This window comes from Aspergillus candidus (genome assembly GCF_002847045.1).
Source record: "Aspergillus candidus strain CBS 102.13 unplaced genomic scaffold BDW47scaffold_104, whole genome shotgun sequence".
NCBI classification, from domain to species: domain Eukaryota; kingdom Fungi; phylum Ascomycota; class Eurotiomycetes; order Eurotiales; family Aspergillaceae; genus Aspergillus; species Aspergillus candidus.
In genome coordinates this window covers 23676-36681 of record NW_020194109.1, presented here as the reverse complement: position 1 = coordinate 36681, position 13006 = coordinate 23676, and the positions used below count along the sequence as shown (strand labels likewise).

Below are 13006 nucleotides of genomic sequence, written 5' to 3'. Positions count from 1 at the left end.
AAAAAAAAAAGAAAGAAAGAAAGGTGTCCGATTGGGAGAGAGAAGTGGGGCGGGAGTATAAGAATGATAGGGGGACATATTGAAGAAGGATAGGCACTCACCGTCAGCGGCAAATAATGCGTACAACGCTTGAGCCAGAATGTTGATCACAGACGACCCCTGCTTGCGTCGCCAGTGAAACACCGACAGCTGCTTCAACACCCGATCCGTATCGGTCAACCGCGGAACCGCCTCCGGACTGAGCAGGTCGCGGATGATGATCACGTCGTTAAGCGCGACGGTCATGCCGCCACCCGTGAGCGGGTGACGCATATTCAGAGCATCGCCCAGGATCATCAAACCCGGGGTCTTGTTCGGCGTGGACGGCAGGAAGGAGTTGGGCATCGACCGCAGCGGCCCCTTCTCCAGGGCGGCCTGGAAGGCCGGCTGCACGCACTCGGGCAGCGAGGGCAGCACGACGTTGCGCAGATGGGCCTTGATGCCGCCGTTCTGCACCGAGGCGGACGGCAGGTTCTCCGGGACGTCGACCAGGATGCGGGTCTCGTGGGTGCCGATCTGGTAGACGAGGACGGGGGCGTTGTCGCTGAGCAGCACGTGGCCGTGGCGGGGCTGGGGCAGCACGGCGTCGATCATCTCGAGCCCCCAGAAGCGCGACCGCACCTTGGGCGCGTGCGGGTGGTACTGCTTGCGGAACTTGGAGGCGTAGCCGTCGGCGACGACGGTGAGGTGGCCGAAGTAGCAGTCCCGCAGGTCCTTGGTCACGCACTCCACGCCAAGGACCTGCTTGGTGTGGGAGCTGACGACCAGGTCGGTGGCCTTGGACTCGACGACGGTGATGTTGGGGCAGGCCAGCACGGCGGCGCGCAGCTTCATGACGAACCGACCGTGGTGGAAGGATCGGCCCTGGGGGCGCGGCGTGTCGGGGGTCAGGACCGGGTAGGGAATGTGCACCGGCTGGCCGAAATACGAGACGTGGTAGCCGTCGCAGGGGATGGCGTCAATGTCCTCCAGACAGTCGGCGAGGCCCAGCTGTTTGAGGGCCCGCACGCCGCCCGGTTGCAACAATTCGCCCACGATCCGGTCGGGTTCCTTCATCGAACTCTCCAGCAGGAGAACACTGCGACCCTGTCGCGCCAGCGTGACGGCCAAGGCACAGCCCAGGACGCCGGCGCCCACGATCACGATGTCGGCATGGTGATGGACCGTTCGACGTTGTTCCGCCGCATTTACCGCATGACCATTCATTATGAAACTTCGGGAGAGAGAAATCGACGAAGGGATTGGAAGGGAGATCGAGAGAGAAGACTGGAGATTGAGATCGGAGGGATCGGAGGAGAGATCGGAGGATGCGGAGTGGCAGTTAGATTGGCGTATCAACACGGGGCGTCGCAAGGTCGAGAAGAAGGGTAGGGCATATTTCGATCTGTACAACCGAAACCGAGAGATATCTTGAAGAGAAAGAGAGAATGAAAGAGAGAGAGATGAAGAAGGGGAGGTTGATGGTGGGGAGATTAAAAGGAGAGACGGAGGGAGAGAGAAAAAAAAAAACCGAAGGGAAGAAAGAAGGAGGGCGTGGGTGGCGTGACATGGACTCCTTTTTCAGGCACCACAGTCAATTCCGACCAACGTACGATCCAGAAGGTGTATTCTCCGATTTGATGATTGTATTATGTGGGACTGTTGGTTCACTAATGGCTTTGATTCTATATACATCGGTACAGTGGTGGTACATGGTGGTATATGGTGGTACATGGTGGTCAGAGTATCTACCAGAATCTCTATACAAAAATACACGTCCGAGAAATCAACTTAAGCACCCCCCCGTACACAGGCCTGCTGGTTCCATCGGGCTTGAATCACCTGGGGATCCGTCTCGATCCGTCCCAGAACCGCCTCCAGCTCGTACTCCTCGTCCCACCGCTCCACCGTCCGCTGAATGTCCTTGTCCTTGTAGAGTCGTCGCTCGTTCAGCGGTCGCTTCAGGTGTTGGCGGAACGCCCGCTTGACGCCGGGGACGGACTGGGAGGACCACACGGTCGGGTCGCCCTCGCTCTTGCTCGCCAGCAGGTCCGCGATCCACGTCAGGTACTCGAGCTGCTCCGTCCGCTGCGCCGTTTCCTTGGGGGTCAGGGGCCCCGCCAGGCGCGTCCGGCGCAGCACCCCGAGGATGCGCTGCACCTCGACCACGAGGTCCCGGTTGACGGCACTGCCGCGCGAAAGAGCGGTCAAGATGCACCAGCGCACGCCGGCGAGCTGCTCCTGCGCGGCAAAGGCCCGCGCAAACATCTTCAGGCACACGCCGTCGAAGTCGGCCGCGCGGCGGTACTGCGACGCGTACACCGTCGCCAGCAGGTCCACGGCCAGCGCCGGCTGGTCGCGCGCGACCAGCCGGCGACACGTCGCCGTCGTGATGTGGTGCTTGACGATCATGTTCTTGTCGGTCCAGCAGAGCTGGTAGAAGCGGAGCACGGCCAGTTGGATCAGCGTGCCCTCGCTGGCGCCGTCGTCGAGGTCGACCAGCTGCCGGAAGAACTGCGGGAAGAAGCGCAGCAGCGGCTGGATGGCGGGCCACTCGGCCTCGATGAGGGCCCGCGCCGCCGCGAGCCCGTGCTCGAGGAGCGTGGCGACGACGGCCAGCTCGACGTGCAGCTGCTTGACCTGGAACCGGGCCTTCTTGGCGATCGCGAAGCAGCGCAGCGCCTCCTCCATCTTGCCGACGTGCATGTAGTGCGCCATCTGCTTGTGCAGCTTCTGGTACTGCGACACGGGCCGCTGCGGCGTGCGCTCCGCCAGCGAGCGCCGGTACCACGGCAGCGGCTCCTTCGTGCCCGGCATCGCGTTGACCTGGGCCAGCGGGAAGGACCGCTGGTCGTAGCCCAGCACCCACTGCGACGTGGCCGCCTGCCCGTACTGCACCCGCGCCGCCTGCAGCATCTGCCAGAACCCGACGGGGGACCCCTCCAGCGACAGGCGGCGCGACCGGAGCATCTCGAGGAACTGCTCCTCGTTGATGTGCACCTTCCACCCGCGCTCGCGCCCCATGCGCGTGAACTCGGCGACCATCTCTTGGTCGCCCTTCTCGACCAACGCCTCGAGAATGTGCCGGTACAGGACGCGGTCGGGCACGATGTCCAGCTTGTCGATGTAGCGGACGAGGAAATCCCAGATCTCCCGCCCCGAGTGCGGCACCCAGTACTCGAGGAAGACGCGGTCGAAGATGGGGAGGAAGTCCCGCCGTTCCGCGGTCAGCCCCCGGGTGGCCATCTCGTCGAGGCCCCGGTCGACCCCCTCCCAGTCGCAGGCCAGCGCCCGTCCGTAGACCAGCAGCCCCTGGGTCCGACAGCGCAGCGGCAGCTCGTAGGTCTGCGTCATCTCCTGCACCAGCGCCTCGGCGTCGGCCTGCCGCCCGAATTCGATGTAGGCCTTGAGGACCGGGTTGAAGAGCTTGTCGGTGACCCGCTTGCCGAAGCGGGGGAGGACGGTCATGAGTTTCTTGAGCTGCCCGTTCAGGAGCTCGATGCTCCGCGTCTTCCGCCACAGGCCCGTCAGGTAGGCGCCGCACAGGCCGCAGTTGCGGTCGACGTGGAGATTCCGCAGGAGGACCCATTTGGCCGTCGTCAGCCGGTGGGACTCGAGCAGCGTCCGCAGCACGATGTCGACCATGTCCGGGGGGAGTAGGAACCGGTGCATGTATCGGGTGTAGACGGTCGCCGTCGACTCGATGCATCCCTTCTTGGCCAGGGCAAACATCAGCACGCGCCACATGTTGGCCGTCACCCTGTCCACCGCCTCGATGCGCTCAAAGATACTGCGCGCTATGAAGACATTGTCATCCTTGCAGTTGGCGTAGAACGCTTCCAACGCACGCTCGCGGCGCTCGGATGAGATCCCATCCAGCGATGCGGGATGTTCCTCGAGGAACAGTTGTGCCGCGTCGATGGGGCGGTCCCGTTCCAGAAGATCCTGCATGCGGGCCGCAAGGTTATTGGGCTCTGCCCGTTTTCCATCCCCCTCCTCCTCTTCCCCCCCTTCCTTTCCAAGACCTTTATCGACCACCGGATCAGCCACCCCTTCCGACTCCACGGTAGCCCCAGCAGCTTGCCCAAGTGCCCGCTGCGCCCGGGCCAAATTATCCGCAGCTCGCCCCTGCTCCGGAGGCACCACGGCCTGGTCCAAATCTGCCGTTCCCAGGACCTTCTCGGCCCGCGCTAGCTCCAGATCCGTCTGTTCCAATTCCACATTCACCAGGTTGTCTCGATCGGCCGCGGCATCCCCGGCGGGCGGCCGCAGTCGGGTTGCCGCCTCCAGCTCCCGGTCCTTCCGCTTCAGGGACTCGATGCCCATGAATTCGCCCGCTTCGGCGGCGTCCATCATGCGAGAGAGTCGTCTCGCCGCGGAGGTGGCATCGTAACGGGGGGCTGACGTCTGCAGCTCGCGTTTGTTCTCGACGATGCGCTCGGCGACCCGGACGCGGCGGTGCATGTCGTAGGTGATGGCCGCGACAGTGCAGAAGCTCCCGACGGTGGAGCCCGCGAGGGCGAGTCGACGAAGGACGCGGAGGGCATTGCGCGAGGGCACGGCCGGAGGGTGAGCTGGGGGGTGCACTGGGGGGGTCATGGCCTGATGTTCTGGGTGTAGCGGGAGAGGTCGGATCGTCACCGATTGTGTACTTATTGATTGAGCATGAGAAAGGTGTGTATTGAGTCAATTAAACAGATTGAAAGAATGGAGAGTAGAATCACCCCGGTGACTGGGGACAATGGATGCAGCTGGAAAGAAGAAGGAGTGGTAGAGTGAGGGTAGACAGAATGAATGAATATGGGTTGATCCGGGAAAGTTTGCACTGCAGAATTGGTGGTTGTGCCGGGCCGGAGCCGCTTTTCCCCTTGCGGGTGCTTGACTATGCCTGTTTGGGCATATGCTCTCCAGTGGCTGGAACAGTCAAGTATAGTAGAGACCGATGGAGTTTATTATAATATAGTAGAAACTAGTATAATATGGTCGAGGAGATGGAGTACAGTTTGGTATAATGGGAGTATAAAGTAGAGGTATAATATAATATGGTAGAGTAGAGGACCACGTAGGACGTGATATATATGGGGAGTACGCAGTACATCGTAATAAGGTGGACATAGAAAAGCATAGTAGATTATAATACTCTAATATAGCGTATCAAAGTTATAAAAAAAACATAGTTCAAGAGAGGATGGCAAGTACAGTCTGATATACTATAGTGCCGGAGTGGGTAGAGGATGGTATAGTACAGGAGTGTACAGAGTACAGTACATAGCATTCCTATCTACTTGGAGCAAGATCCACCACAGTACACTACAAACCCATACAAACCAATTCTAATGAGACTCCGAAACCCTGGTTCGTAAAAGCCCACTCGTCACTGCTGTCCCATCCTCGTCCGGCTCAACCGTCCCAGCCGAGTCCCAGTCGTCCAGAGTGACTGCACAGTATTAGTTAGGTTAAGTGTTCAAATAGAACAGGGAAAGAAGGAAAAGGAGACGGAGAAATCAGGAGAGAGAGAGAACATACCATAAGGCTGAATAAACAGACTCCCCCCCAAAGCAACCGCAAACGCCGTCGCTATACAGATAAAGACCATCTGCGGACACGACCCTACCGACCAGCTGTAGATCAGATTGCAGAGCGTAGGCGCCACAATGCGAGCCAGCGCATGCAGCAACCCCTTCGCTCCTAGAATCTGTCCGATATGGTCGCGAGGGACGTGTTTCGTCAGCGACGACTGCAGCACGGGTACGCCCAGCCCGCCCAGCGCAGTTACCACCCCGGCAAAAATGAGGACGGATCCGCTCCGCGAGAGCGCAAACCCGGCGTATCCCAGCGCGTCGAAGAGCAGCGATAGCCGGATGACCGCTAGGTCGAACCCGTCCGACCCCGACACCTCGCGGGACGGGTCGTCCGCGCGCGCCCTGCAGAACCGCGCTGCGAACGGGTGCACGACGAGCAGATTCAGCACCCGCACGCTGCACACGATGAACATGTACAGGCTGGCTTCGACCGTGCCCCATCCGAACAGGTACTCCGCGTAGATGACGATCACCGCTGACGCCCCCATGGCGACCCCGAAGGCGACCGTGTCGATCGCCGCGAGGAGGAGGATGTTCCGGCGCAGGGCGGGACTCGCTCCTCGTCGCCCGGGGAATAAGAGGCTGGGGCGCCCGACGACGGGGGATAGGATTGCGAGCGGCGCGACCAGCTTCCTCGGGTGCAGGTGCCTCACCATGGTGAGGACCTTGCTGCGGGCGAGCTGACCCTTCCGCGCGAGCGTCGCGTGATGCTTGGCTAGGGCACTCTCCCGCTGCGCTGCGGTGAGGGACTCGGGCACCACCAGGCAGAGGGCGACGAGGACGAACGACACTAGTGCCAACGCCGTGTAGAAGACGTCCAGGATATTTCCCGTCTTCTTCAGCAGCAACGCGACGAGCAGCGGCCCGCCAGCGATGCCGCCGAAGAAGGTCCCGTACATGTAGCCAAAGGCCACGCTGCGGCCGTCGGTGGCCGTGCAGTCCGAGATATAGGAGGAGGTCAGGGCGATGGCGGCCGTGAAGGAGCCGCCCAAGCCGTCGAAGAGCGCCGACAGCAGGAGCACGTTCAACGGGACGGTCTCTGCCTGAGCCGCCATCAACACGATGATCGCTTCCCCCAGCACGGTGGTCAGGACCGAGAAGGCGAGGATCCGCACCCGGCCATGGCGGTCGGACAGCCGGCCCAGGAGCGGGCTGACCAGCGCCGACAGGATGCCGCCCAACAGATTAAAGTAGAGCTGAAACTGCGCGACCTGCGACTGCACCTCGGGGATCTGACACTGTCGGTTCTCTCCCCCAGGCACGACGGGCAAGTACGTGAACCCGGGGTTCTGGGCCTCTCTTTCGGCTAGGTAGTCGCGGCAGACGAGCGAGATCATCAGGTTGATCTTGGGGACGGCCGTGCCGCCCACCCCGAGCATATACAGCAGCAACAGCGGCATCAGCCAGTGAATCTAGGGGAGATTAGTCTGAATGCTCCATGGCCGTAGCAAAGCGACATCACTATCTGACCGGACACTCACACTGGGCCGTTTCCACCACGGTCTCGGGTCCCTTGCGGCCGTACCCAAGCCACCCCCCGCGGGGTCGGAGCCGTCATCCCGGGGGAGGAGCGGCGTCTGTTCGTGGACGAGTTTCGGGTCTACAGGGGACGATGACGACGGGATCTGCGACTGGTCCAGCGCGTCGACCTCCGCCGTGAGCGGAGCCTGGTTGTCCATGATGCTGAATCGGTTGGTACTGTGCTCACCGACGGCGATATAAATCGATCGAGCCAAGGACAGAGGACCTGAGATGAACAGGCGTAGAATGCAAGGTGAATTGACGGGGAGGTCTCTCAGTCTCCATTCCTAGTCTGGGGGTGGAATGCGCGCGACGCAAGGGCGAGCGGACCCGTTTCGTTTGCGACTGATAAGCGATGGGGGGGATGGACAGGTCCGGACAATACTGCCAATTAAGTCACCGAGCTGGTCGGGAGAATTACACAGACAAAAATCTGCAATTGGAGATGGTGGTGGAGGGTCGGTATTTAGGCTTCGTTCTCATCTCACACCCAACGGTCTGGCGTCCAGCGCATCCGACGTGGGACGAATCAATGCGCGCCTCGTTAATTATCTTGGAGGCCTTGTCGTTTCGTTATCTAGCGTGCCCTGACTAAGAGAAGTCCGATCGCGACGATGATTTGATCGGATCCATCCGCTGCCGTGCCTGGTAACAGTTTATTAGTGCATCGTGACGACATTGGGGGGGAAAGTGTGGAATTTCCGGATAGTGGCAGGCAGGGATTAGGACGCATTACTAATCCAGATAAGGCGAAACCATACCATGATTAATGTTACTTTGATTATGTTGATGATGGTGATAATAATGATAATAATGATAAAATTAAGCATATGAGAGGAATAGACAACGAAAAGTAGAATACACATAATAAAACCCAGTTGAAAGTACAGCTATGGAACGCCAATAGAAACCAACCCTCTAGCTAAAAGAAGAAAAAAGAGAGAGATCAAAACTATAAGACAAGCGACGATGCCTGCTCCCCCGCAAAGAATTTCTTCTGCTCCAGACAGCGTTCACTTTTACACCCCTGGCAGCGGAGCGTCATCTGCTTCGAGCATCGCTCTCCCTTCTGGAGGTGATCGCGAGCGACGTCCGCCAGGGCTTGGATGAAGACCGGGCTGTCGTTCAGACTCTCGGCCCGTTTGACGCCCGGACTGTTGGCCTCCTCCATCACCTCCAAGTCCAGCTCGTACAGGGTCTCGATGTGGTCGCTCGTAAAGGCAATCGGGACCAGCACAATGTCGGACTGTCCCCGCTTGACGTACTCCTGAACGGTGTCGCTCGTCTGGGCTCCCAGCCACGCGGACGGCCCCACCTGGGACTGCCAGGACAGGCGGTAAGGGTTGCTGAAGTTCAATCGCTGCATCACCGCATGCACGGTGGCCGCCACTTCCGCCGGGTACGGGTCACCTGTTCCAATTTTAGCATCATCATTCACGGCAGGGGGGGGACAGGCGGTGTAGTACCTCGATTCACTACACTCATAGGTAGACTGTGGGCGGAGAAGAGCAGCACCACACCGCTCCGGCGATCCTCGGGGTAGGTCTTGAGCTGGTCCTCGATGTTCCGCGCAAACGCCTCCACCAGGCCGGGGTGGGTCGGCCACCGATCGATGACACTCCAGTCGATCGAGCCCGCGGGATCCGCATTGCCACCGCGCTTGCCCTCCAGCCTCGTCTGCCACTTCCACAAGTCATTGAGGGAGCTCCCTGTCGTCGAGCACGAGTACTGCGGGTATTGGGTGAAGGCGACGGCGCGACCGCCCTTGCCCCGGCCGAACCCGTCGTCCAGCAGGCGCGTGTACATCTCCTCCGTCAGGGGGTTGGCGTACCGGAAGGCGACGTACGGCTTGTGCGGCGCCGACTCGGGGTTGATCTTGTCGAGGACTTTGCACATCTCCGAGCACTGGTACTCGGACCATTTGCGGATGGGCGAGCCACCGCCAATGTCGGCGTATTGCTTTTGAATCTTGGGGGTCCGTCGCTTGGCGATGAGGGGGCCGAGGTAGCTCTGGAATCGTCCGAGGGGGATCAAGTCGCCGTCGGCCTATTGATCCGGTTTTGTCAGAGGGGAGATCCGGTCATTCTGGGTAAGGGTGTCCTCCGACGTACAAATAACCGGCTCAAGAAGTCTTCCACCTCGCTCGTCGTCGACGGACCACCCATGTTCAGGAAGACCATAGCCGTGGGACCTTTAGAGCTGGTGGCATCCTGCGTGACCGGGGGCACCGCCGTCGCCAGGTGATGGCGTGGTGCTTGGCTCCGTAGAGGGGTGCGAACGGCGGGTCGCACGAGTTGCCGAGGAAGCGCGAGGGGACGGAGCGCCATGATGGGTTGTGAGATTGTAGGAGGGAGAAATGAAAAATTCAAACCATGAGTCTCAATTACGAACGGTTTAGGTGACAAAGGGAAGAATGACAGGTGTTAGATTGGAAGATGGACAGAGGGACTAGAGAGTGTGGAGTTGAAGCTGATCTGGCGGACCTCGGAGGCAATCCGGCGCGGTATTCCAGCCAGCCAATCAGGGGGGAGGGGGAGTCATCACGACACGTGATCAGACACCTCACTGTTCACCGCAGATGTGATGTTGAGGAGTTGACAGCTCACTCGTTCTATGCATTCTTGAGATAAAGTGAGGAAGCTGATTGCGGGTTAGAGAACCTCTGGGCAAATTGTCTTACGGAGTACAGACTACGGAGTGGAAAGTACCTGGAAAGCAGCCTGACCGTGTGCCTGATACTATCAGACAATGTTGAGAGATTAAAGAGGAATAGTGTCCGCAGTGGAGCACTGTTCCTGTGGGATCAAGTTAACACATCCTACGTAGGGATCCCTGGTCGAAGTCCTTCATTCATATGACACTCTCATCGCAAGTAGACCGTCACGAACAGAGCAAAGCCATACAGCGCAAAGGGCAACTCATGAACTACACGGACTCTTCTAGGATCATGATCCTAACGGGATGGTGAAGCACTGGTACGGTGAATGGTCCCTCAGCCAGGGATCTAGCAAATGGAGCGAGTTTGAGACACATCAAGCCACAGGTTGCCATGTTGGTGTTGGGAGCACTACGTAGGTAGGTACTAGACAACCTTGGTAAGCACTAATTAGAGATTGATATCCAACACTCCGGAGTCCTTTCACCCCTACCAAGGGACCGTGTAGTCCATACAGTGAGTACCTAGGACTGCACACACTATACACCCCATCTCTAGTATATGCCTCTACCAAATTCCCACCAAAAACAAAACACCCATATAAATGGGCCGTCACTATATAATCAATGTATATAAAAAACGCCCGAGGCGGGGCTCGAACCCGCGACCTTGGGATAGCCCTGCTATACACAACAAATATATAAATCCAGGCTGATAAACAAGTGAGAGTAAAAGTCCCACGCTCTTCCAACTAAGCTACCCGGGCTGTCAATGGTGGTCAGCTGTCGGTTGTTGGATATTTCTTTTTGTTACTCACTCCAAACTTTGTGGTTATTTTTTTTTTGTGGTATGTGTAGATTGTTTTCTTATGTAGGAGTGGAGGAGAACCGACCTGGGTTTATTCACTTTTATGTGGGAGTATGTCGTTGGATATGTTATAATGTTTGTTTGTTTGGATTGTATATCTATCTATAGTTATACAACTATTCGCTCTAGATCAAGATGTGACCCCAGCACATCTATTGATCCACTTGCACCCACTGATCAGATCATAGATCAGATCATAATCATCGGCTATCCTGCCCGTTCCGTTTCTGTTTCGCGCCGTTTCTATCCGGCAGCGCGCAAAGAAAGGGTGGAAAGAAAGCGGCGCCGAACTTGAATCACCCATGACTGTATCCAACATGTGGACAGACTTTCTTTCCCAAGATACAAGAAACCAAATCGACAGAAAAAAACAAAAAAAAACAAAAAAAACAATCCGTCTAAATAACGCCGCTCCGATAGCTGATTAGCTGGTCGGGCTAGATGTCTATGAAACCACCATGGGCCATAGACGTCAAAAACAAAGTCGAGAGAAGGGAACACCTGGAAGGTGGAATGGTATATACAGTGTCGGAAGGCAGTAGTCGGAGTCCAAGATCAGCACTGTCCATAAACTTGACAGTAGCAGAGCTCTTCATCCGGACAATAAACCGACTCCCGGCCGAAAATGACATGCCAGAGGAACTCCATGACCCGACCACTCTTGGCGTCGTTCTTGTCCGTGTCGATCACCCACTGGCGGATCTTGACGTAGTCGTCGACCGGCCGCTGGCGGACCTGATCGCGCGAGACGGCGAACTGCGCGCAGCAGGCGGCGCCGACTTGCTCGGGCATGCGGAGGAAGCGCTGTGGCGGGTTGACGGATAACGACGGGTTGTCGGCCAGCGCGGAGAGACCCGTCGCGTTTATAGGGGGGGTGCTGGTGCCCTCGAAGATCTCCTCGAAGACTTGCTCTGTGACGTGGGCGTTGCGGCGGTGGCCGGCTTTGCACCCCGGGTTCCAGTTGCAGCGCAGATTCACGTAGCCGTTGCGCTGGACAAAGTCAAGCTGTAGGGCGCGCATAGCGACGGCATTGTCGTGGAGGGGCGCGTCGACGTGCCAGGCGAGGACGAACCCGGAGCGGTGGGAGTGGAGGAAGGCGATGGTGGCAGGGAGGCGGTCGTAGTGGTCGATGATGTAGGTTAGGTAGGCCATGGCTTCGTGACCTTTGTTGAAGGGGGTGGTGAGGCTGTGTTCGTTGTCGGCGGTGGAGCGAGAGGGGTTGACGATGTAGATGGCGCGTTGCCAGCTGTGGACGTTAGATTTCTTCCATTGTACAAGAAATATAGGAAAACAGAATAAAAGACCTACTCGGGCAATTCTTCTTGTACCCAATCCGTGGGCTCCTCCTCAAGCTTGGCCATGACGATGACCTTGTCACCGTTGGACTCTCCCGGGGACGGAGTCTTCCATCCTTGCGGGGCACCGGAAGGGTCACGATACCTGGAGTGGTACCATTCGGTGAGATACGCGCCCGCGCGATATTGATTGCAGAGGTCCTCAAGGTGGACCTTCAAGAGATACAAGGGGAAGAGTAGCAGCATGACGCCACAGATGGCAAAGCGGGAGCCACATTTCATCCTGAGGACGGGGGTTTAGCCCCGGAAGGGGGGGAGGGGGGTGGGGGGTGAAGGTTGGGAGCGATTGGGCCGTCGAACATGCACACAAGATCAATATCAATATCAATATTGTGAGGAGTGTGTCGGAGAGTTGACGTGCATGCGTGTAGTGCAGCGGGAGATACGGCCGGAAGTGCGGCCGGAAGATGCGCGAGAGCTGCAGAGAAATAGCAGAGAGGCGAGGGGGAATGAAGAGGGGAGAGAGACGGGGAATGTTTAAAAGAGTTCCAAGGTAAAAAAAGGATTGGGGAGAAGAAGAAAAAGGGTTTGGAGATGTGGAGAGACAATGGTGGAGGCAAAATGAGGGACCAAAAGGGAGCAAAGAAGGGGTCAAAAAATTAAGCCCAAAAGATCAAAGAAATGATCCAGGGTCCAAGACAGGGTCCCACGGGCGGGAGTCTCAACTTTTGATTTGGTGAAATGTGGACATGCCCGGTTCATCCACAATTGTTCGGACGATAAGATTACTACGAGGACGGCAGGATGAAGGATCAGTCCGAGACCGTCGATAGAAATTGAGGAACAAGACCGGGGTTGTTGGGAGATGGGAGGCTGTACAGGGACGATCCCCAGGGATAGCACCAGATTGATCCAGGGTCCGGGCGATCATTTCTGCTTGGAATGGTGGAGTTGGACCCTGTGGCTTTGGATCTCTTTGATTCCCCCTCGATATTGGGTTAGTATGTATTCCTTCGTTCAGGACTTACCTAGTGCAGAAACCAACTAGCAGCCAAGCATATCTGAAG

The 13006-nt window shown here is 57.9% G+C and overlaps 4 protein-coding genes and 1 non-coding gene across 5 annotated transcripts; all 5 read right to left on the bottom strand.

Moving 5' to 3' along the window:
* Positions 1–101: 101 nt before the first annotated feature.
* erg1 (squalene monooxygenase erg1) lies at positions 102–1245 on the bottom strand (the record flags this gene model as incomplete). Its single annotated transcript, XM_024817063.1, has 1 exon — positions 102–1245. A coding segment is annotated over one exon (1144 nt), but the record flags the coding sequence as incomplete, so codon positions are not given.
* Positions 1246–1809: 564 nt separating this feature from the next.
* Positions 1810–7279, bottom strand: BDW47DRAFT_121421 (pentatricopeptide repeat protein; the record flags this gene model as incomplete). The annotated part of the gene is made up of 4 exons (XM_024815624.1): positions 1810–2259; positions 2518–4604; positions 5602–7012; positions 7082–7279. The coding sequence occupies 4 exons, from the start codon at positions 7277–7279 to the stop codon at positions 1810–1812; spliced, it is 4146 nt and encodes a 1381-aa protein (XP_024667218.1).
* A 662-nt stretch (positions 7280–7941) lies between these two features.
* On the bottom strand, positions 7942–9670 carry BDW47DRAFT_114421 (ferrochelatase HEM15). The gene is made up of 3 exons (XM_024814652.1): positions 9233–9670; positions 8588–9167; positions 7942–8531 (listed from the first exon to the last, which is right to left on the bottom strand). Exons 1-3 carry the CDS (start codon positions 9446–9448, stop codon positions 8074–8076), a joined length of 1254 nt encoding a protein of 417 aa, XP_024667217.1. The 5' UTR covers positions 9449–9670; the 3' UTR covers positions 7942–8073.
* Positions 9671–10417: 747 nt separating this feature from the next.
* BDW47DRAFT_t156 lies at positions 10418–10543 on the bottom strand. Its single transcript has one exon. It is a non-coding gene; the product is annotated as a tRNA-Lys (tRNA).
* A 656-nt stretch (positions 10544–11199) lies between these two features.
* On the bottom strand, positions 11200–12221 carry BDW47DRAFT_121419 (DUF3431 domain-containing protein; the record flags this gene model as incomplete). Its single annotated transcript, XM_024815623.1, has 2 exons — positions 11200–11890; positions 11953–12221. The coding sequence occupies 2 exons, from the start codon at positions 12219–12221 to the stop codon at positions 11200–11202; spliced, it is 960 nt and encodes a 319-aa protein (XP_024667216.1).
* Positions 12222–13006: the final 785 nt, after the last annotated feature.